Source organism: Scyliorhinus canicula, chromosome 4, assembly GCF_902713615.1.
Source record: "Scyliorhinus canicula chromosome 4, sScyCan1.1, whole genome shotgun sequence".
NCBI lineage: Eukaryota > Metazoa > Chordata > Chondrichthyes > Carcharhiniformes > Scyliorhinidae > Scyliorhinus > Scyliorhinus canicula.
The window spans coordinates 23836080-23860876 of NC_052149.1; the positions used below are offsets into that span (position 1 = coordinate 23836080).

General features: G+C 47.2%; 1 protein-coding gene across 3 annotated transcripts in view; it reads right to left on the reverse strand.

Annotated features, from left to right (window-relative positions):
* abca4b (ATP-binding cassette, sub-family A (ABC1), member 4b) overlaps positions 1–24797 on the reverse strand; it is a 152589-nt gene that overhangs the window by 112149 nt on the left and 15643 nt on the right. For all 3 annotated transcript variants that reach the window (XM_038793873.1, XM_038793871.1, XM_038793872.1), the window contains exons 2-5: positions 24042–24150; positions 8746–8839; positions 8084–8225; positions 3256–3395 (exon numbers count right to left, since the gene is read on the reverse strand). In XM_038793873.1, the coding sequence (XP_038649801.1) occupies positions 3256–3395; positions 8084–8225; positions 8746–8839; positions 24042–24107 (442 nt within the window). In that variant the 5' untranslated portion in view covers positions 24108–24150. The remainder of the gene's footprint in view (positions 1–3255; positions 3396–8083; positions 8226–8745; positions 8840–24041; positions 24151–24797) is intronic.

Below are 24797 nucleotides of genomic sequence, written 5' to 3' on the forward strand. Positions count from 1 at the left end.
ATTTTCACAGTAACTTCATTGCAGTGTTAATTTAAGCCTACACGTGGCATAATATAGATTATTATTATTCTCTTTTGAAAGTTACTATTGAACCTGTTCCATCATATCTTGCCATATAAAAAAAATTCTCTTCATCTCACCTCTGGTTATTTTGCCTATAACTTAAACCTGTGTCGCCTAGTCGCTGTCTCTTCTGCCACTGGAAACAATGGGTCGCACCTACCCCGAGATCGGACATTCCTGCCCAGGGTCAACGGATCTTTAAATGGTTCGTCAACTTGTTTGTCCGGCCCGCGACGATTCCCTGCGGAAGGCAGGACTGGAAAATTTACCCCAATTTCTCCTTACTTACTCCATCAAAACTCTTCATGGTTTTGACACCTCTATTAGATCTCTTCTGAACCTTACCTGCTCTGACAAGAACCACCCCAACATCTTTCACCTATTCACGTGACTGAAGTCCCTCAGCCTTCGTACCATTCTAATAAATCTTCTCTGCATCCTGTCCAAGGCCTTCAAAAATACGTTTCCCAGAATTGGGCACAATATTCTAGCTGAGGTTTAAATTTTAAAAGTTCAGCATAACTTCTTTACTTTTGTACAATATGGCTCTATTTGTACTCTGTTTGTACTCAATGTCCCACAAAATCCAACATAATAATAAAAATACTCTTTAATTTTGTCACAAGTAGGCTTACATTAACACTGCAATGAAGTTACTGTGAAAACCCCCTAGTCGCCACACTCTGGCATCCAGGAGTGGCATATAGATATGACTCGCATTGTCTAAGATCCATTATTGGAAAAGGGAGACATGTTGCTGAAGCTTTTGGCCTTACACTCATCAGGACAAATGCCAAATTTCAAATGATCACAACAATTTATATCACAGGAGAAAATGGCAAGTTGACCCTGATTGCTAGAGGCATTGCCCATGGAGAAAGAAACATGGAACTATAGGCTCCCCACACTTCTGCACTATTGTGCGCTAATAAGTACACTAACAAGCAGTTTAATATGAGTCAAGTTTGGAACGAGGTATATTCATGCTTGTTGGAAGTGACAATACATTCATACGCAGGAATTTAATTTAAATAGGTATTTTTTAGACTGGAGGACGGTAGACATTAGCTACCCGAAGGGTCGGTGCCAGGATCATTTGGATATTGGAATACAGAGTAAAATTTCAAAATTTATCAATGATTACCAAACTTGGAAGAGTGGCAAAGAGAGAGAGGATGATATAAATCAGCTGAAATAGAACATAAAAATGGCTAACAGAATGGGCAGACAAGGGGCAGATGGAATTTAATACACCTTTTGACAGGTTTAAGTAAGAACATAGAACATAGTACATTACAGCGCAGTACAGGCCCTTCAGCCCTCGATGTTGCGCCGTCCTGTGAAACCCCTCTAAAGTCCCTCTACACTATTCCCTTATCGTCCATATGCCTATCCAATGACCATTTGAATGCGCTTAGTGTTGGCGACTCCACTACTGTTGCAGGCAGGGCATTCCACGCCCTTACTGCTCTCTGAGTAAAGAACCTACCTCTGACATCTGTCCTATATCTATCTCCCCTCAATTTAAAGCTATGTCCCCTCGTGCTGGCCATCACCACCCGAGGAAAAAGGCTCTCAATGTCCACCCTATCTAATCCTCTGATCATCTAACGAAAACAGCCTCAAGTCCTTCAGCCTTTCCTCATACGATCTTCCCTCCATACCAGGCAACATCCGTGTAAATCTCCTCTGTAACCTTTCCAATGCTTCCACATCCTTCCTATAATGTGGCAATCAGAATTGCACGCAATACTCCAAATGCGGCCGCACCAGAGTTTTGTACAACTGCAACATGACCTCATGGCTCCGAAACTCAATTCCTCTACCAATAAAAGCTAACACACCGTACGCCTTCTTAAAAACCCTCTCAACATGGGTGCAACTTTCAGGGATCTATGGACATGGACACTGAGATCTCTCTGCTCGTCCACACTACCAAGAATCTTACCATTAGCCCAGTACTCTGTCTTCCTGTTATTCCTTCCAAAATGAATCAGCCTCACACTTTTCTGCATTAAACTCCATTTGCCACCTGTCAGCCCAGCTCTGCAGCTTATCTATGTCCCTCTGTAACTTGCAACATCCTTCTGCACTGTCCACAACTCCACCGACTTTAGTGTCATCTGCAAATGTCCTTCTGCGCCCTCCTCCAGGTCATTTATAAAAATGACAAACAGCAGTGGCCCCAAAACAGATCCTTGTGGTACACCACTAGTAACTGGACACCAGTCAGAACATTTCCCATCAACCTCCACCCTTTGTCTTCTATCAGCTAGCCAATTTCTGATCCAAACTGCTAATTCACCCTGAATCCCATGCCTCTGTATTTTCTGCAATAGCCTACCATGGGGAACCTTATCAAACGCTTTACTGAAATCCATATACACCACATCAACTGCTTTACCCTCATCCACCTGTTTGGTCACCTTCTCGAAGAACTCAATGAGGTTTGTGACGCACGACCTACCCTTCACAAAAGGTAGACAATGGAACTATTCCTATTAGCTGATGGTACAGGGACTCTGGGGCACAGATTTAAAGTTTTGGGCAAGAGATGCAAAACCCAAATCTTAAGTACAATATTCAGTGAGAATTGCATACTCTCAATTCATTGTGAAGCAAGACCTGTTACTCTCGAAGGGACCTACATTGTCACTCGCTACTTAGGAGTGTGGCGGAAGTAGGGACGATCAATGAGTTCAAATGAAAATGAGATAGGCATTTGATAGAAATAAAATGCAGAGCTATGGGGATGGGGGGACACAGGGGGGGGGGGGGGGGGTGCGGAATGGAACTGACAGGCCTCCTCTACAGAGAGCCAAAGTAGACTGAATGGCCTCCCATACCAGAAATGAGTTGATGGCCCCATGACAAATGTGCTTACACTTCAACAGGTACTTCACTGGCATCATTCACCACTCAATCTCCTTTGTTTTGAAATGTGCTGGGGTCGTGAATGCACGTCTTTCTCTTTTATCACCAGGTTAAAGTCCGACAGATTTATTTGGAATTACTAGCTTTCGGAGTGTAGACCCTTTGGAACGAGCTGCGCTCCGAAAGCTAGTGATGCCAAATAAACCTGTTGGACTTTAACCTGATGTTGAAAGACTTCTTACTGTGCCCACCCCAGCCTAACGCCGACATCTCCACATCATTTCTTTTTTTATAATAAAGGTGATGAGAGCCTCTTGCCTGCAACTTTTCTGGGATTGATCCTGAGCATATCCATGAATTCAGACAGAAAACACACATCGTCCCAGATCTTTCTCAACTTATAGATTTCAGGCTTATCAAACAGCAGCTCTTGAACGTCCGCATATACTCGAGCAAGTCTAGAAATAAGCATAGGAGAAAGTTAGCCTCCATAGTCTGTGGTCCAAACCTATTAGAAACTGTTGTAACCTGCACAGATTCTATTGGGGAGGGACAATCGGTCACCCCATGGGTCTCGAGGAATATGAGTTCCCCCAATAAGGGAGTGGGGGAAACGTTAACCTTTTCTGTTGTATAAATAGAGCCGGCTAGTTTGGTACCGGCTGGCGAGAAGACCAGTAGCGAACTATTGGTGCTGTGTAAATATTAGTGTAAATAAAGTTACATTTTGTTTGACACACAAGCCCGTGTTGCACTCTTCGTGGCCCTCACAAAAGAAACTTCAGCTGATATCTTTGAGCAATGTACATGGGTAAATATCAATGTTGAAGCAGAATGTAAGTTTTTGGACCCAGCCCTTAGACTACACAGAGTCAACTGGTCACAGCCAGGGTTGTGTTGTGACAAGTTACCTCACTGGGCCTGTGAGAATTGAGAGGATGGGAGAAGTAAAACCAGTTCAATCTCCCTTTGCTGATTACTGCCACTGCTGTTTCACAGAATTTACATGGCAGAAGGAGGCCATTCAGCCCATCGAGTCTGCACCGGCTCTTTGAAAGAGCACCCTACCCAAGCCCACACCTCCACCCTATCCCCATAACCCAGTAACCCCACCCAACACTAAGGGCAATTTTGGACCCTAAGGGCAATTTAGCACGGCCAATCCACCTAACCTGCACGTCTTTGGACTGTGGGAGGAAACCAGAGCACCCGGAGGACACCCACACACACACGGGGAGAACATGCAGACTCCACACAGACAGTGACCCAAGCCGGGAACCGAACCTGGGACCCTGGAGCTGTGAAGCATTTGTGCTAACCACTATGCTACCGTGCTGCCCCCCTGTGCAACAGTCATGTTTTGATATCAGGTGAGGACAGGATTAGCCTCAGCCACAATGTTCTCCATTGTTCAGTACAGCTCACTGACACTGCTCACGCATGAGGAATAATTATTTTCAGCGAAGAGGTTGTTTGCCTCCTGGGACTGCGGTCCATCCAGAATCGGTGCGGTTACACGCAGAGGAGGGAACATTGACGAATCACTCTCCTCCTGTAAATCTATAGATTAAAGTGCTATTGACAGAATGTACAACAGACTGAATGCAGCCAACAGCAGTTAATTTCCCTAAGCTTCCTGATACAGGATAACATATTGTACCTTAACATTACAGGATCACAGAATGGTTATAATTGAACAACAAACATGTTAAACTAATTAGCACAATGGACTAGATCAGTGCACATACCCAAATAAAGACCTAAGCATCTGAACTTTCATGACACATTCCCAAAATCAGATTGTTCAGGGAGCGGGGTCGCATTAATGCACTGCACCATGAGTCAGGGGTCAAGTATTTGATCGCAGCCACTGTTATATGTTACAATTGAGCTCAGTCTGGCCATCAGTTGCAATAAAAAACCACGCCGGGTTGATGGGAGGAGGAAAACTAATCAGACTGAAGGGACCTCGTCATCTCCCAACCTTCACTCACAGGTCTCCTCAGTCACTGTGCAGTGGAACCACACACCAGCACCTGTCACAAACCTCAGGGTAGGACAGGAGGGGTTGTAGATATGTCAGAAAACAGTGAGAACGTATTCAGGGATAACTGAAACATCAGCAGCATTCACAACTAATTATTTTAGGGTCTTGTTAATGTCTTAAAATTGTTTTTACACTAATGTGCAAACTCCGCACGGACAGTGGCCCAGAGCCGGGATCGAACCTGAGACCTGGGCGCAATGAGACCGCAGTGCTAACCACTGCGCCACCGTGCTGCCCTATCAATAACTTATATTTGAATAGCGCCATTAATGTAATGAAGTGACCCCAGGTGGTTTACAGGAGCATTATAAAACAAATTCCGACACTGAACCATGTGAAAGTTTGGTCAAAGAGGTAGGTTTTGAGAAGTGTCATAAAGGAGAAAAATGAGTTAGTGAGGCGGAGATGTGGAGGAGGGGAATTCCAGAGCTCGGGCTTAAGGCATCTGAAGGCATGGCTGCCAATGGTGGAGCGATTGGGATTGGGATTGCACAAGAGGCCAGAATTAGAGGAGCGCACATATCCCAGAGGTCAAAGAGTCACAGTTTTAAGCACAAAAAGAGGCCCTTCAGCCCATTGTCTCTGTGCCTGCCATCATGCCTATTCTTTTGGGGGTTAGAGGAGATCAGAGAGTTAGGGAGGGACAAGGTCCCAGAGGAAGGAGGATGAGAATTTCAAAATCAAGACATTGCTTGTCTGAGAGCCAATGTAGGTTGCCGAGCTCAGGGGATGATGGGGATCAGGACTTCCTGTGAGGTACAATATGGGCAGGAGAACTTTGGATGACCTCAAGTTTACTCAAGGCAGAATGGGCAAACCAGCCAGCAGTGCGCTGGAATAATTGAGTCTGGAAGTAACGATGTCACGGATGAGGCTTTCAGGAGCAGATGAGCTGAGACAGGGGCAAAATCGATTACTGTTACAGAGATGGAAACAGGCAGCCTTAGAGATGTCGTGAATAGGAGGTCGGAAGCTCATCTCAAGATCAAACGTGACATCCAGGTTGTGAACTGATTGGTTTAATTTCAGCCTGGTGCCTGGGAAAGGGATGATGTCAGTAGCTCGGGAATATAGTTTGGGCAGGGACCAAATACAAATGGCGTCAGTCATCCAAATATTTGTTGGAAATATGCTAATGTGACACCCCTATTCAAAAAGGGAGAGAGGCAAAAAGTAGGAAACTATAGACCGGTTAGCTTGATCTCTGTGGTGGGGAAGCTGCTGGAATCAATCATTAAGGAGAAGATGACTGAACATTTGGAAAGACAAAGTTCGAACCACCATTGTCAGCATGGTTTAATGAAGGATAAGTTATGCTTGACAAACTTGCTCGAGTTCTTTGAGGATGTAACCAGGAAGGTGCATAATGGGGTAGCTGTGTATGTGGTATATCTAGACTTTCAGATGGCGTTTGACACGGGGCTGCATAAAAGACTGATCCAGAAGGTGAGATCTCAAGGGGTTGGGGGTAGCGTACTAGATTGGAGTGAGGATTGGCTGACTGACAGTAAACAGAGAGTTGGGATAGTAGGTCCTTCTCTGGCTGGTGAACTGTAAACAGTAGAGTGCTGCAGGGGTCAGTCCTTGGACCTCAACTGTTCATAACCTATATAAATGATCTGCAAGCAAGGACAGGGTGTAACATAGCAACATTTGAAGATGATAGGGTAGGTGGATTGGCCATGCTAAATTGCCCTTTAATTGGAAAAATTAAAAAAAAATCCATGCTGGCTCTTCATAATGAAACCATATTTTTCCATGTGACTGCTAATTCTTTTTTTTTTAATTTAGAGTACCCAATTCTTTTTTCCAGTTAAGGGAAGGGTGGCATGGTAACACAATGGTTAGCACTGTTGCTTTACAGCGCCAGAGACCCAGGTTCGATTCCCGGCTTGGGTCACTGTCTCCGCGGAGTCTGCACGTTCTCCCCGTGTGTGCGTGGGTTTCCTCCGGGTGCTCCGGTTTCCCCCCACAACCCAAAGATGTGCAGGGTAGGTGAATTGGACATTCTGAATTCTCCCTCTGTGTACCCGAACAGGTGCCGGAATGTGCAAACTCCACACGGACAGTGACCCGGGGCCGGGATCAAACCCAGGTCTTCGGTGCCATGAGGTAGCAGTGCTAACCACTGCACCACTGTGCCACCCGTGACTGCTAATTCTATCATGAATAATTGTTTCTCGAAGCTTGCCCAGTACTGATATTAAACTGATGGGTCTGTAATTGCTGGGACTATCTTTACAATCTTTTTGAACAAGGGCAGAACATTTGCAATTCTCCAGTCCTCTGGTACCTCCTCTGGGTCCAGTGAAGACTGGAAGATTATGGCCAGCGACCCTGCAATTTCCATTCTCACATCTTTCAATATCCTTGAATGCATTTCACCTGGCCCCGGTGCCTTATCAACTCTCAGTACAGACAGTCTATTCAACACTTCCTCCTTATCAATTTTGTACCCTTCTAGGGACAGAGTTTCCTCGACTGTCACCATATCATGGGTAGCATCAACCTCCTTGGTAAAGATGGATGAAAAGTATTAATTTAATATCTCAGCCATGCCTTCAGCCTCAACGTGCATTAAAGGAAGTTTTGCCGTTTGGGTTTCGTGGAAGAGAGGGACACGGCCGAGGTAGCCGATCTAATTGCCTCACTCTTAGTGACAAAAGACATCCATGAGCTTGTTCCGGCAGATGGTAGTGGAGGGAATTGGGGTTTAAGAAATAGATCTGCAGTGGAGATAAGGAGCCGGGTTAGATTTTGTGTTCCTGGATGATTCTGGAATAGTTTTAACAGTGGCGGCAGACCCAGCCAGATGTGTCAGTGGATGGCGAAGCCAGTTGTGCACCATATCCTTTCAAGTCTGTATCCTTTGGACTTAAGTGACTGGAGATGAGGGGTGTACTGAGGGGACAGCCAAGGCAGGAAAAAGTAATGGTTTCAGTGGGGAACGGTGGAGGTGCGAATGCAGCAGAGTAGATTAGGTACACTTAACTTGTTCATTTGTCACCAATGCTGTTCTGCCAGCATTCATTTCCATCGGTAAGGTTTCAGGGTGTTTAAAATGTTTACTGCCGCCGCAGATCCTTAAATGATACTTACATGGAGTTGTTGTAGTTTGAAACCACGCCGGGATGTTCTCCTGGAGTCGGGTAGCGGAAGCAGGGGTTCTTCACGTTACAGAAAATTCCCTGTAACCATGGCAACATTCCTGCAGAGGGCATCGCTTTATTGGGAAAATGGCCTAAATAGGGGGGGGGGGGGGGGAAACAGGCAAAGAGGTTTCAAAATATGTTGTCCGTAAGCTCATTCTTCCCAGAAACTTATTTAAATTCTCCTTTGAAAACAAAGCTGCTGATTCCAAAGAAAGGAGCTCTGTTTCTGACTTTGTTTCTTGCGATTGTACTGATACTTCAGCGAAAGCAAGTGTCCCTGGAACTGTGTCAACTATTCAGCTTCAGCAGAAAGCTTCTCCATGCCACCACTCTGCTGTTGCCATTCTGTATCCATGAAATATGCACCTCTTGGGGAAAGAGATTGATGAATCAGGGCAGCTTGAGCCTTGCAATTATTATCCCGACTAAAAACAGACGGGGGGAACTCCTGCCAACATTATCCACTTGATAAATCTTACCCTTGGCAGCTCCCCATGACACGCTGCTGTGCTCAATCTCTAGCTGATAAGGCCGGAGACTCCCGGCCTCAAGTTGCAGAGAAGACATTTAGAAATAACCAGACATGTTGCAAAGTTCACTTTCACTTACACTCATGTTGTTGGTAGAGTGGATTCGATTTCCGTAGCCAGACCAATACAAGGAAGAGAGAGAGAGGCCAGACAAGTTCCACCAGAAAGCGGAGCTGGTAAAAATTAAGAAAATGGGGTTAGTTCAAGGGTTGCATTTAAACAAAAAACAATGGACTCATGGTTTAGAAATAGCTTATTAAATTGTTTTGCATCCCGGTTACTTCCATTTCACCCCTTTTCAAGTTTAATTTTGGCTCAACGATTGTCCATAACCTCTTGCATAATCATATTAACAATTTGTCCGCCATTGATGTATACTTTTGTGAGTCCCTTTCAAGGTAGCTGCGTCAGTGTTAGGAATTGGGGGAAATTAAGATTAAATAATGAAATTGGGATGAAATAAAATAACAAAGGGAGCTTATAATGGCAGGTTTGGAAATGAGAATTAGCATACCAGTGAGAAAAGCAAGTGTTTGCCTATGTGACCAGGGAAAACATTGGAGTGTAGAAAAGGTAACGTTGAAGTGGAAAGATAAGGAATTGACATGCATATGTTAAACGCTGAATCCAGTGGATGGGTAACATCAAAGGAAAAGAATGGTATATACATAGCACAATGACGGGAGAAAGAGACACAGTAGAGCCAGCTACCACCCAGCTGCAGAAAACAGTCTCCCGAAAACATGTTGTTGCTAAACAGGCAACCGGTTAAGATCCAAAACTTGAACCGAGCAGATTTCGCCTGTACAGAAACTGAAGATGGTTTTCCCAAAAGTGATCGGGGCATTTTGGTGGCACAGCACCAGAGACCCGGCCTTGAGTGATGTCTGTGTGGAATTTGCACGCTCTCCCTCTGTGTCTGCGTGGGTTTCCTCCGGGTGCTCCGGTTTTCTCCCACAGTCCAAAGATGTGCAGGTTAGGTGGGTTGGCCATGCTAAATTGGCCCGAAGTGTCCAAAGATGTGCCGGTTAGCTGGGTTTATGGGAGAGGGTAGGGAGTGGGCCAGGTTTCGGAGCACTTTCAGAGGGCCAGTACAGACTGATAAACCAAATGGCCTCCTTAGAACAGTACAGCACAGAACAGGCCCTTCGGCCCTCAATGTTGTGCCGAGCCATGATCACCCTACTCAAACCCACGCATCCACCCTATACCCGTAACCCAACAACCCCCTCCTTAACCTTACTTTTTTTAGGACACTACGGGCAATTTAGCATGGCCAATCCACCTAACCCGCACATCTTTGGACTGTGGGAGGAAACCGGAGCACCCGGAGGAAACCCACGCACACAGGGGGAGGATGTGCAGACTCCACACAGACAGTGACCCAGCCGGGAATCGAACCTGGGACCCTGGAGCTGTGAAGCATGTATGCTAACCACCATGCTACCCTGCTGCCCTGTACTGCACTGCAGTGCCCTTCTGCACTGTAGGGATAACCTGTGCAAAGCAATTATCTGCTGGATTTAGCTCATAGAGTTATATAATATTGGAGTTGTTTGAGACCAAAGGGGTGTCGCATGGTTCAGGAAACATAGCTAGTTGGGAACCAAGGGGCAACTTGATGTAATGCTGTGTGTGTATAGCCATGAGTATAATTAAGTGTGTAGCGTATTACAGTCCTTGTGCATTTCTTTTTCCTTTTTAAGTTAGTAAATATTATTTAATAATGGATCACACAATGACTGGACTGTTCGTCCACAGTTTGTATACCTTTTCTCACAGTATACCAAATTGAAAATATACACCACTAAGAACCGGTGTTGCAAAATACCCTTCTGGGTGGTATACCCTTGCATTTAACATCAAAGGGGTTCTTAACAGTCAGGAAAAGATGTTACATTTTTCTGGAGTTACAACTTGCAAATCAGGCACACCGTATCTTAAAGAAAACTCACAACATAATTCCAATTCCACCCCCCCCCCCACCCCCAGCCCGCAATGTACTAAAATGGCACCACATTAGGCCGCAAATCATGTTGCATTTCAGGACTGATGTGTGCACTGGGCTCATGGTTACTGGGAATTGCAACAAGACTCCCAATTAAGTATAATTAGAAGCACGACTGCATTGACTGCCATCAGCTCTGATCAGTTTAGCACTCAGTTTAAAAAAAGATCAAAGTCAGCAGTGTCTTTGACCGACAAATGACATACCTCGGAGAAAGGATCAGGAATAAATCACACTCCTTCCCTTAATAGACTTAATGAAAGCTTTTACAGCATTGACCGCAACACTGCTCTTGCCAAGCTCGGATGACATGGTAGTAACGTGACTACTTAATGCAGAATAGGTACGTCATAAAACCAGCCATTTACCTGCCGAGTTCAATAGCCGGTATATTCTTTACAAACTTGTCCCTATGCTTTAATTATTGGCGACAACATATCAAAGGTGCATTGTATTTCAAGAGTTCTCCCATTTGACTCGAGCTAAGGAGTGTTCTGCCTTGGTTCCCTGAAGGCTAAAAATGACTTAACGTTGGATGAGCAAAATTCATATCATCAGCAACAAGATTCTACTCACAGTATTCTTTTAAAAAAAAATCTTTTGTCTCATATTTTTAAACAATTGTGTATATGCATCACATTTTCATACCTGTGTTAATTTACTTTATTGTACAGAAAGGTTTATTTTGTCTTTCTTTTAATTGACCCTTTCTACATTTCGCTGCCCTCTGGGTTGGTCTATAGACCCTCCCCCCTCCCGGCCCCCCTTGCCCCCCACTACCTTGCATTATCCCCCGTCCCTTCCTCCCACTTCCCCCGTTGGCTTCAGCTGTGCTTTGCTCCCCCCCCCCCCCCCCCACAGTCCTGTGGCTCCTCATCTATCTTGTTTTTTTATTCTTAGCTTACTCCTTGTTGCTGGCCTCGAACAGGTTTTGGAACAGGCCGATGAACTGCCCCCGAGTATCCAGGAAGCCTTCCTCTGACCCTTGGATGGCGTACTTGATCTTCTCCAGGTGGAGAAATTCCGAGAGGTCAGTGAGCCAGTCAGCAGCTTTGGGTGGTGCTGCCGATCGCCAGCCGAGAAGGATTCTCCGGCATGCGGTTAGGGAAGTGAAAGCAAGGGCGTTGGCCCCCTTCCCCATGTGTAGTTCTGGCTGCTCCGATACCCCGAAGATTGCCACTATTGGGCATGGCTTCACCCTCACCCCCACAACCTTGGGGCAAGCCCAAAACATGTGGGTGTGGTTGGCCGGGTCCCTCTGGCACCGTTCACATTTGTCCTCCACCTCCGGGAAGAACCTGCTCATTCGGGTTCTGGTCAGGTGTGCTCTGTGCACCACTTTGAGCTGCATTAGACTGAGCCTTGCGCAGGAGGAGGTGGAGTTAACCCTGCTCAGTGCTTCGCTCCAGAGTCCCCACCCTACCTCTGTCCCCAGTTTGTCCTCCCATTTTTGTTCTGTCTCCTCCAGTGTTGTTCGAACTCTGTCCAGTCACTATTTGTATATCTTCCCACATAGCCCCCTCTCCTTGCTGCCTGTGCCTATCAGGCATAGTACTGTGGTTTCTGGGGCACCGGGGTACCCTACTGTCTCTTTGCGGAGGAAGTGTTTTATTTAGAGGTGTCTCAATGCCTGTCCTTTTGTTAGTTTCCACTTTCTCGTCAGTTCCTCCAGTGTCGCCAGTCTGCGCCCTACGTAAAAGTCCCCGACCGTCAGTGTGCCCCCGTCCCACCTCCATCTTTTGAAGGTGGTATCTAGCATGGCTGGGGGGATTCTGTGATTGCCGTAGATGGGGGCCGTGGCGGACATTTTGGTTATCCCGAAGTGTTGTCTCAGTTGGGCCCAAGTTCTCAGCGTGGCCGCTACCACTGGGCTCGTTGTGTATCTTGTTGAGGAGGATGGGAGTGCTGCTGTGGCCAGGGCCCAGAGGGTCGTTCCTTTACAGGAGGCCTCCTCCATTTGTACCCAATCTGTGCCAGGTTCTTGTACCCATCCCCTCATTCTTTCTGCCGTTGCTGCCCCGTGGTAGTATTGTAGGTTCGGTACAGCCAAGCCCCCTCTGACTTTTCCTCTTTGCAGTGTCGATTTGGGAATTCTCGGGTTCTTACCCCCCACACAAACACTATGATTAGACTGTCTACGTTTTGAAAAAGGCCTTGGGGATGAAGATTGGTATGGATCTAAACAGGAAGAGGAACCTGGCAGGACGTTCACCTTGATCGTCTGCACTCTCCCCACCAGGGAGAGTAGGAGTGAGCCCCACCTTTGAAGGTACTTTTTGACTTCCTCCACCAGGCTGGTCAGGTTCCACTTGTGGATCTGTGTCCAGTCTCCGGCTATCTGGATCCCCAGGTAGCGGAATCTGTTCTGGGCCGTTTTACACGGGAGCCCCTCCAGCTCTGTCCCTCCCCCATTTGGGTTCACTGGGAATGCCTCATTTTTGCCCAGGTTACGTTTGAAGCCCAAAAATGTTCCAAATTCTTTCAGGATCTGCAGCCTTCAGTCCCTCCTGTGGCTTTGAGACATAGAGGAGCAGGTCATGTGCATAGAGTGAGACTCTGTGCTTTCTGACTCCTCTCCAGATTCCCTTCCAGCTTTTCGCGTCCCACTGGGCTATCGCTGGAGGTTCGATCGCTGGCGCGAACAAGAGTGGGGACAGGGGGTACTCACGGTATTCTCACAGATAAAGCTGAATCATTTACTCAACCAGCAGCCATTCCCTTTAGTAAAAGACAGCTGAGATATTTGAACAGGACGATGTGTCTGCCATGTCCATAAACTAGTCAAGCAGTACAGGTGGAAACATCAGACTATACTATGTGAGGGAATACTTCCATCAGCCCTTCGGGAAACTACGAATGGAGAGCCCACCTCAAGTATGTTAGATTGCACTGCAGGTAATGGACCCAATTTTTGTAATAAACCTGCAAACGGAACTCCAAACCAGCAGAATTTAACGACATAGTTTGCAATCAAAGGTGAAGGATGCGGTTCATCGGATTCAAGTTAAAGTCCGGTTTTGGGTGTGTTTGGCGGGGAGTTTTGCGAAGGCTGCGGTGGTGAGATTGTGGCCCATATTCAATGAACGGGATCCTCAGTCCCGGCCGTCGGCCGATGGGGTTCCTCATTGTGGGCACCCCCACACCGTCGGGAAACCCGCGGATGTGAGTGCGCTGCCGGTGAAAGGGAAGATCCCGCGGACGGAGAATCCAGCCAACAACACTTAGAGCCAGAAATTAACCCCCACGAGATTCTAAACATTCCTGGTTCCCTCGACGTCTGATTCACCAGACTCGCGCGTCAACTTCTCACAGCTTCTCACCGCTAACAAGGGGGGCTGCTTTTAAACGCTCCCTCACCGCTCACTCCCAGTCAGCACACAAACATGGCAGCACGCCGACGTGGCCAGGCCTCGCGATGCTGCGCATGAGTGGGAGGCCACCCTGTCCCCCCCCCCCCGAGGGGATCGGAGGACCAGCAACAGGGTCAGCAATGCAGCCTGGGAGGCAGTGGCTGTCTGTGCGGCCAACATGACAAGGTCGTCCAATGCCGGAAGAAGTCCAACGACCCTCAACGAGCTGCAAGGGTAAATTACCACCTGTCTCTTTGCATCAGTTCCGCCTCCCACTCCTCAAGTTCCCAAAACCCCTCCCACACCCCCATCCCCAATTGACGGGATGACACCTCCCACCTTCCCCAAAGAGCAGGAGGGGGAATTGGGAGGGAGGGGAATGGTGGGAGGGAGGGAAGTTTGGGGGGGGGCGGGGGAGAATGGGGGGGGGGGAGGGGGGGAGGGTTCAGCTGATGGAGACAGCCTTGTCCGAAGAGAATTAGGAGGCAATGAGGGACTTGCTGGTCCTCCTGCCATGTCAGATCCTTGCTGCGGCCTGTCCTACATCCTCCGGCTCCTCCTTAGGCTCAGTCTCCAGCCACTCCTGGTCCGCCTCAGACAAGGCTGCTCCTCCTCTTTCTCCTTCAGCATGTCGCCCAACTGCTGTGTCAGATTGTGGAGGACCCAGCAGACCATCACAAAGTGGGAGACACTCTGAAGGGTATCGCCAGAGGTCAAGGCATCAGAACCACATTTTCAGCAGTCTGATGCCCCACTTAGTGACAGCACGGGTGGCAACGTGGGCCTCGTTATAACCTCGGTCTCAGGCCTCTGCACCGGCATCATCAGCAATGACCTCAACAGGTATGCCTTGTCCCCCACGAGCCAATCTGTCATCCTGGGGTGTTCCTCGAAGACATCATGGATCTCCACATGCCCCAGGATGTTGCTGTTATGCATGGTCCCAGGGTAGCGGGCAACCACTGGCATGATTCTGAGGTGGTGGTTACTCACGATCTGAATATTCAGGGAGTGGAACCCATTCCTGTTAATATAGGGCACGCCCTGATGCCCCGGTGCTCGCATGGTGACATGCTTTCCATCAATCACCCCCTGGACCTGGGGCATCCAGGCGATGGCAGCAAATCCTGTAGCCCAGGTACTTTGGTACACCTGGCTCAGCTCAAAGGAGATACAGTCACCTCCCGGATGTACCTGTGGGTGGAAGATTGGGATATGCCAGTCAAGCCCTCGCTCGGGCCCTGGAATGACCCAGTGGCATAGAAGTCGAGGGATGCGGGTGGCCTTCAGGGCCACTGGGTGTGGGTGTCCGCCTATTCCATGGGGTTCCATGTTCGTAAGGATGTGGCACAGGTGCCGCACTGTCTCACTACTGAGACATAGTCATCTGTGGCACATGGTGAATGACCAACGACGCCTGTACACCTTGGGCCGTCGCTGACCTCCCCTCCTGGGTCTCTCCTCGGCCTGATGGGCAGCCGGGACTTCAGGGTGTGTGGCGGCCCCCTGCACATGGGGCGCCGCCTCCAGCCTGTGTTATCGCTGATGCCTTCTACAGAGGTCTTCAGGTGTTGTCTTCACCTGAGGAAGGAGCAGTACTCCGAAAGCTAGTGATTTGAAACAAACCTGTTGGACTTTAACCTGGTGTTGTAAGACTTCTTACTGTCTTCTACAGAGTCTTTCCTCACCTGCCAAAAGCAACGTGAGGGAAGCCTTTGCAGGATCGACAACAGAAAATATTGTTATATCTGCAAGGAATTGGAGAAGGAAGGAGACTGACAGTCAATGAGTCTTCCATCCCAGGACCCTCAAATCCCCACTCTTACCATGACTGTCCCACCTTCTCTCAGAGTGCCATCCAGCGAGCCAGTTGTGCTGCACACTCACCCCCGGCCACATCAGGATCCACAATGAAAAAATGAATGAAATGAAAATTGCTTATTGTCACGAGTAGGCTTCAAATGAAGTTGCTGTGAAAAGCCCCTAGTCGCCACATTCCGGCGCCTGTTCGGGGAGGCTGGTACGGGAAAGGCCCCAGACCTCAGCCAGCAGCATTAGGGCGGACGTGCTCAGCTGCCCTCTGCTCATCCACCCTTTGGCCATGAGAGGATACATTTCCAGGGCCCGTATCCCTCTATTCCCATCCTTTCGTGTATTCGTCAAGATGCTTCTTAAATGTCACTGTCGTACCTGTTTCCACCACCTCCCCTGCAGCGAGTTCCAGGCACCCACTACCCTCTGTGTAAAACACGTGCCTCGCACATCGCCTCTAAACTTTCCCTGTTGTACCTTAAATCTTTGTCTCCTAGGAACTGACTCTTCGATCCTGGGAAAAAGCCTCTGACTATCCACTCTGTCCATGCCCCTCATCATTTTGTAAACCTCTTTCAGATCGCCCCTCAACCTCCATTATGCCAGTGCAAACAGTCCGTGTTTATCCAACCTCTCCTCATAGCTAATACCTTCCAGACCAGGCAACATCCTGGTAAATCTTTTCTGAAGTCTCTCCAAAGCCTCCACATCCTCCTGGTAGTGTAGTGGCCAGTATTGGACGCAATATTCCAAATGTGGTCTAGCCAAGGTTCTATAAAGCTGCAACATGACTTGCCAATTTTTATACTTAATGCCCCGGCCGATGAAGGCAAGGTATGCCTTCTTGATTGCCTTCTCCACCTGCGTTGCCATTTCCAGGTGACCTGTGGACCTGTACACAGATCTCTCTGCCTGTCAATACTTCTCAGGGTTCTGCCATTTACTGTATATTTCCCATCTGCATTGGACCTTCCAAAATGTATTAGACTATAAGACATAGGAGCAGAATTAGGCCACTTGGCCCATTGAGTCTGCTCCGCCATTCAATCATGGATGATATTTTCTCATCCCCATTCATCTGCCTTCTCCCCATAACCCTTTGCAGCACAGTAGCATAGTGGTTAGCACAATTGCTTCACAGCTCCAGGGTCCCAGGTTCGATTCCCGGCTTGGGTCACTGTCTGTGCGGAGTCCGCACGTCCTCCCCGTGTGTGCGTGGGTTTCCTCCGGGTGCTCCGGTTTCCTCTCACAGTCCAAAGATGTGCTGGTTAGGTGGATTGGCCATGCTAAATTGCCCTTAGTGTCCAAAATTGCCCTTAGTGTTGGGTGGGGTTACTGGGTTATGGGGATAGGGTGGAGGTGTGGACCTTGGGTAGGGTGCTCTTTCAAATAGCCGGTGCAGACTCGATGGGCTGAATGGCCTCCTTCTGCACTGTAAATTCTATGATAACCCCTGATCCCCTTATTGATAAAAAACTTATCTATCTCTGTCTTAAAGACACTCAGTGATTTGACCACCGCAGCCTTCTGCGGCAAAGAGTTCCATAGATTCACCACCCTCTGGCTGAAGAAAGTCTGAGGTGGTGTCCTCTGGTTACAGTTTTTCCAACAAGTGGAAACATCCTCTGCAAGTCCACTCTATCCTGGCCTCGCAGTATCCTGTAATTTTCAAAAAGAACGAGTACAGACCCAGAGTCCTCAACCGTTCCTCATACGACAAGTTCTTCATTCCAGGGATCATTCTTGTGAACCTCCTCTGGATCCTTTCCAAGGCCAGCACATCCTTCCTTCGATAAGAGGCCCAAAACTGCTCACAATACTCCAAATGGGGTCTGACCAGAGCCTTATACAGCCTCAGAAGTACATCCCTAGTCTTGTATTCTAGCCCTCTTGACATGAATGCTAACGTTGTATTTGCCTTCTTCACTGTCTACTGAACCTGCACGTTAACCTTATGAGAATCGTGAACAAGGACTCCCAAGTCTCTTTGTGCTTCTGATTTCCTAAGCATTTCCCCATTTAGAAAATAGTATATGCCTAAATTGAAATGAAAATCGCTTATTGTCACGAGTAGGCTTCAATGAAGTTATTGTGAAAAGCCCCTAGTCGCCACATTCCGGCGCCTGTCCGGGGAGGCTGGTACGGGAATCGAACCGTGCTGCTGGCCTGCTTGGTCTGCTTTAAAAGCCAGCGATTTAGCCCAGTGAGCTAAATCAGCCCCTAAATTCCTCCTTCCAAAGTGCATAACCTCACATGTTTCCACATTGCATTTCATTTTCCACTTCATTGCGCACTCTCCTAGCTTGTCCAAATTCTTCTGCAGCCCCCTTGCTTCTTCAATACTACCTGTCCCTCTACAGATCTTTGTCTCATCTGTTAACTTAGCAACAGTGCCTTCAGTACCTTCTTCCAGATCATTAATGTATATTGTGAAAGGTTGTGGTCCCAGCACAGACCCCTGAGGCACACCACTAGTCACCGGCTGCCATCCTGAAATTGACCCCTTTATCCCCACTCTCTGCCTTCTGCCTGTCAGCCAATCCTCTATCCAGGATCTTATCCTTAACACCATGGGCTTTTAACTTATTTAACAGTTTCCTATGCGGCACCTTGTCAAAGGCCTTCTGGAAATCTAAATAAATCACTTTAACTAGTTCTCCTTTGTCTAACTTCCTTGTTACCTTCTCAAATTACCTCACACTTGTCCAGATTAAACTCCTGTACCATCCCTCCGTCCAAGTCTCCAAACGATCTATATCCTGCTGTATTCTCTGACAATCCTCTTCACTATCAGCAACTCCCCCAATCAGTCTTGTCCGCAAACTTACCAATCAGACCAACTACATTTTCTTCCAAATCATTTATAAAAATCTGTACTATGAACAACAAAGGTCCCCGAACTGATCCCTGCGGACCATCACTAGGTCACAGAATCACAGAAAAATACAGTGCAGAAAAGGCCCTTCGGCCCATTGAGTCTGCACCTCCGCATGAAAGGCACCTTATCTGCCGATCCTAATCCCATTTGCCAGCACTTGGTCCATAGCCTCGCGTCACAGCCTTCCATTCAGAAGAGCACTCTTCCACCGCTACCCTCTGTCTTCTATGACCAAGCCAGTTCTGTATTCACCTTACCAGCTCTCCTCTGATCCTCAGTCGTGAAGCCCTGCTCTTTAGTGTTTGATTGTTGGCAGCCGCCTCTATGGTTCTGACATTCCTGGAGAACAGGCACTGTGTTCAGGCATCAAAGGTTGTTGGACAATTACCCTCCGAGACATGGCACCTGTGCCTTTGAGGAGGCATTTGAGAATTCAGGAGCGTGAGGTGCTCTCACAACTAACTAGACTAATTCCTCTTTTGAAGTAGCCTTCACCTGTGAAGCTAGAGGCTGCTCACAGTCAAAGGGAGTGAAATTGACTTTCAGAGAGAAATTGAGAAAAGCCACAGCAGGGATCTGCCCCAGAAGAGTTTGATAGGACAGACAGGCTATAGCTGTGGTTGCCCCTGTTATGAGTCTCCACAATATGTAATGATGGCTTGAACGCCTCACAGACACAAAGCCCCTCACCCCAAGCCCAGGGGCCACCCCCGACCAAGAACCCTTCACTCCCACCCACCCCCCACCCCCGTCGAAGAACAGCCCCCCTGAAGGTTCCCCCGCCTCCCTGAATACTTCTTGAGCTGCATGCCGGTAAATGGAAATGGCTATTCAGCGTCACACTTTCCCTCAGTAACCATTGCGCCAGCTTCCTGTTTTTGAAACGGAGTACTAAACGGCCTGCGTGACGTCCCGCTGAGGAGTTGGGTGATTTCCTGGAGGCGGCTCCATTCGACTTCAATCTCGTTAATGAGATTGAAATGAATGCAAATTAGCGTTAATGATATTCTTGCCATCGGAAGCGGGTCAGATGAAACGCAAAATCGTCCGTGCCCGGCGTGAATCTTGATTTCGGCCTCTCCCGCTATTCGCCCAGCACGCCCAAAAACTCCCTGTATTAAATTACGGGAGCATCTCAACATCGATATTCCTAACCCCCTGTGGAAATTTTCATAAACTCCATGGAAACCCATTAGGAGAAATCCTAATGCATTCATTTTGCTCATCGGTTTTGAGCCTCCAGACAGTTATAAGTTTCCGGCTCTGAGCTCTCGCTCAGTTCAAAAGCTCCACTTTCCACTACATAAATCCTCTTTTTTCCCTTTTAATAAATTGCTTTGTTATCCTTTGCTAGGGATGCACCGAAGAGACAATCTACAGACCTAACTGTTTCCAATGCTTCCAATATCCAGCCACTAAGAGATAGATAATGATATCTCAGGCTGATCTTATTGCTACCTTACAACTACAAAGACCTACAGCACCTTCTAAGTATTATTCCTTACCAGAGGTGACTGGGAACACTCGCTTCTACAATCAGTCGAAAGCAACTGCAATGATTGCTTTATCATGCCCAATGTCAGTTAAGTATATCACATGTATAAATGCATCAAAATATCACTGTAATATTCCTATATTAAATAGTTACTGAGTATTCTTCCATGACATTGCAATATACGATGAATCTAAATTCCCAATTGCTAATTATTATTTTAACTTATTGCAAATAATTTATATTCCTTTTCGGTTTCCACTTAATCTAAAACATAGTTGTATTTAGCTTGTTTTTGTAGAAATATTAGCCTAGATTTTGCCGTGGGAATGACGGCGAAATTCTAGAACATAGAACACTACAGCGCAGTACGGGCCCTTCGGCCCTCGATGTTGCGCCGACCTGTGAAACCATCTGAAGCCTATCTGACCTACACTATTCCATTTTCATCCATATGTCTATCCAGTGACCACTTAAATGCCCTTAAGTTGGCGAGTCTACTACTGTTGCAGGCAGGGCGTTCCACACCCCTACTACTCTCTGAGTAAAGAAACTGCCTCTGACATCTGTCCTATATCTATCACCCCTCAATTTAAAGCTATGTCCCCTCGTGTTGGTCATCACCATCCGAGGAAAAAGACTCTCACTGTCCACCCTATCTAACCCTCTGACTATCTTATATGTCTCTATTAAGTCACCTCTCAGCCTTCTCCTCTCTAACGAAAACAACCTCAATTCCCTGAGCCTTTCCTCGTAAGACCTTCCCTCCATACCAGGCAATATCCTAGTAAATCTCCTCTGAACCCTTTCCAAAGCTTCCACATCCTTCCTATAATGTGGTGACCAGAACTGCACGCAGTACTCCAGGTGCGGCCACACCAGAGTTATGTACAGCTGCAGCATGACCTTGTGGTTCCGAAACTCAATCCCCCTGCTGATAAAGGCTAGCACACCATATGCCTTCTTAACAGCCCTATTAACCTGGGTGGCAACTTTCAGGGATTTATGTACCTGGATGCCGAGATCTCTCTGTTCATCTACACTACCAAGAATCTTGCCATTAGCCCAGTACTCTGCATTCCTGTCACTCCTTCCAAAGTGAACCACCTCACACTTTTCAGCATTAAACTCCATCTGCCACCTCTCAGCCCAGCTCTGCAGCTTGTCTATGTCCCTCTGTATCCTATAACATCCTTCAGCACTATCCACAACTCCACTGACCTTCGTGTCATCTGCAAATTTACTAACCCATCCTTCTACACCCTCTTCCAGGTCATTTATAAAAATGACAAACAGCAGTGGCCCCAAAACAGATCCTTGCGGTACACCACTAGTAACTGAACTCCAGGATGAACATTTGCCATCAACCACTACCCTCTGTCTTCTTTCAGCTAGCCAATTACTGATCCAAACCGCTAAATCACCTTCAATCCCATACTTCCTTATTTTCTGCAATAGCCTACCGTGGGGAACCTTATGAAACGCCTTACTGAAATCCATATACACCACATCAACCGCTTTACCCTGATCCACCTGTTTGGTCACCTTCTCAAAAAACTCAATAAGGTTTGTGAGGCATGACCTACCCTTCACAAAACCGTGTTGACTATCGCTAATCAACTTGTTCTTTTCAAGATGATTATAAACCCTATCTCTTATAACCTTTTCCAACATTTTACCCACAACCGAACCAATAGAAAGATGGCGAATGCGCATGCGCCTTTCTGATGGCCCCCCCCCTCCCAGACAATGGCAGCCGTTACCTGGGATTCTCAGGAGGTTTGGGAGTCCAGATGTGTGCAGAACAACATGGAAATCCAGAAATTGTTGGCAGTGAGCCAACGTTCCTCTGCAGGATACATTGAGGAGGATCCCACATACTGGATTCCCCACTGCTCGTGCACTGACACGATCTATCTGCTATGTTGAATGAAGTGCAACTGGGTTTTTAATAGTGTGCTAACTTCATAATTACTCAAAAACACCCTCTCTGGCCTTGAAAAACAAATGCATGTGGAATGTCAACTTTCTCCATAATGATTAAAAATTGCACATATTTTTTTATTTTTGTACTATTTGATGACAAAGCTTGTTTATCTTTATTTTAGCCTCATCCCAATTCCATCAGAAACATTTGTTCCACTATTTGAAAATGTCAATTATAAAGCTCAATCAGTTCTTTTAACTACCCATTTTGTTGGATGTGGGCACAACAATGCGATTGGTCCCTAACCTGCTTGCACCCATCATTCTTGCTGTGTGCCAAGCCATCTCCTTGAACCCGGTGTCAGATATAAACTGCATCGGGATAGGGGAGGTAACCTTACCAGGACGGGTAGATCTTTGTGGGTAGCTTTTTTTTGAGGTCAGCTTTGCTTTGTCGCTGATCGCGAAATCCAGGTCACATTTAATGTAAAGAGAGCTAAACATTTTCCCTGCATTCATAAGCATTGTTGGACATCTAACTTGGTTTTCAGAATAATTATGACTATTAACAAGTTTCGAGATGTCAAATATCTTTGGAGTCCACGAGCAGAATGAGGTTGCTTTCGTCTTCCTATTCTGGATTATTTGGCAGCACTGCTGCCTAATAATAGAGCAGCGTTGAATTCTCAGGCTGGTAACTGGTGTTAGATGCTAAAGAATGGAGTGGAAGCCACAGAGAGGAGAGATCTTCCATCTGTGCTCAACTTCAGAATCATATTCAACCTTTTGCTAGGAAAACTGGAATTGCATACAAGCCTGCATAGCCATCCAAATTTGAGTCAGATAACTGAATACAGAGTCCTGTTGTCCATACCCAAACTCACACCAAGTCCCATTTACCCATTTAAGCAATACCTTGATTTTAAAGTTCTAATCCTTGTTTTCAAATCACACCCTGGTGTCTCCCTTCCCTATCAACCCCCCAACCCCTCTGAGACACAGGCACACTTCCATTCCTTGAACGTCTCAAATTTTAATTGGTCCACCATTGGTGGGTGTGCCTCCAGCAACCTGGACAGCACGCTAGCACAATGGTTAGCACAGTTGCTTCACAGCTCCAGGGTCCCAGGTTCGATTCCTGGTTTGGGTCACTGTGCGGAGTCTGCACGTTCTCCCCGTGTGTGCGTGGGTTTCCTCCGGGTGCTCTGGTTTCCCCCCACAGTCCAAAGATGTGCAGGTTAGGTAGATTGGCTATGCTAAATTGCCCCTAGCGTCCACAAAATTGTAGGTGGGGTAACGGGGATAGGGTGAAGGTGTGGGGATAGGGTGGAGGTGTGGGTTTGGGTAGGGTGCTCTTTCCAAGGGCTGGTGCAGACTCGATGGGCCGAATGGCCTCCTTCTGGACTGTAAATTCTAACCTCTTCATTCACCTGAGGAAGGAGCAGTGCTCCGAAAGCTAGTGTTTGAAACAAACATGTTGGACTTTAACCTGGTGTTGTAAGACTTCTTACTGTGCTCACCCCAGTCCAACGCTGGCATCTCCACATCATGGTAAATTTTATGAACCTGGGCCCCAAACTCTGCAACTCCCTGTCCACCTCTCTTTCCCTCTTCTAGACCACCCTTAAACCTACTTCCTTGACCAAGCTTGACCACATCTGCTTCCGTGGCCTGGCATCAAATTTTGTTTGATTATTGTCCTGTGAAATGCTTTGGGGTGTACATTAAAGATGCTATGTCGACCCAAGTTGTTGTAAAGTGAAAATAGGTGACTGAACTCATTGGCTAACCCAATTTCTGAACTTGTTGACACAACATTTGGTCCCACCTTAATGGCCTCCTCATTTCACTTCCTTTCCACTGTTAAGTGATGTGGGAATGAATGCAAAGCCTTTGTTCGTGCACTGACCTTCTGTCTCTTCCTGAGAGTCCAGTTCTTCCACAGCAGCAGAGAAATCTGATTGGAGGAGCTCATTGTCCCACCTCTCTCCCGCTACAGTAATTTAGGATGTGCAATTCTAAAAAAAGAAACAGCAGTGTCTTAAGATATTAGTTTACAATTGACTTGGACAATTGAATTATTTTCAAAAACAGGAAGGAGCGACAATTCAGGAGATGCAAGTGCTTGAGCTCAGAGTTCCTTAGCTTCCTCAAATAGCTCGGCGGGTTAGACCAGCGATGATGCAGAGCAGGAAAGCCCGAGAATGTTTGTTATGTTGGCTGATTTTAGTCAGGGTAGCAGTCGTGCCGCTGAAAGCTGAAACAAAAGAAAGCTGGGAAACTGAAATAAGAACACATGAAAGCAGCTGGAGCTCAAGCCTTGGATCACTGTCTGTGCGGAGTCTGCACATTCTCCCCGTGTCTGCGTGGGTTTCCTCCGGGTGCTCCGGTTTCCTCCCACAGTCCAAAGATGCGCAGGTTAGGTGGATTGGCCATGATCAATGCACGGGGTCACGGGAATAGGGTGGGGGAGTTGCCCTTGGTAGAGTGCTCTTTCGGAGAGTCAGTGCAGACACGATGGGCCGAATGGTCCCCTTCTGCACTGCAGGGATTGTGGTAGTCACCACTAGTGGTGTATTGTGTGTATTACGGCACTGTCCGTATATTACTGGTACGACGGTAAATCCCTGCCTGCTGGCTCCACCCAGCAGGCGGTGTATAAATG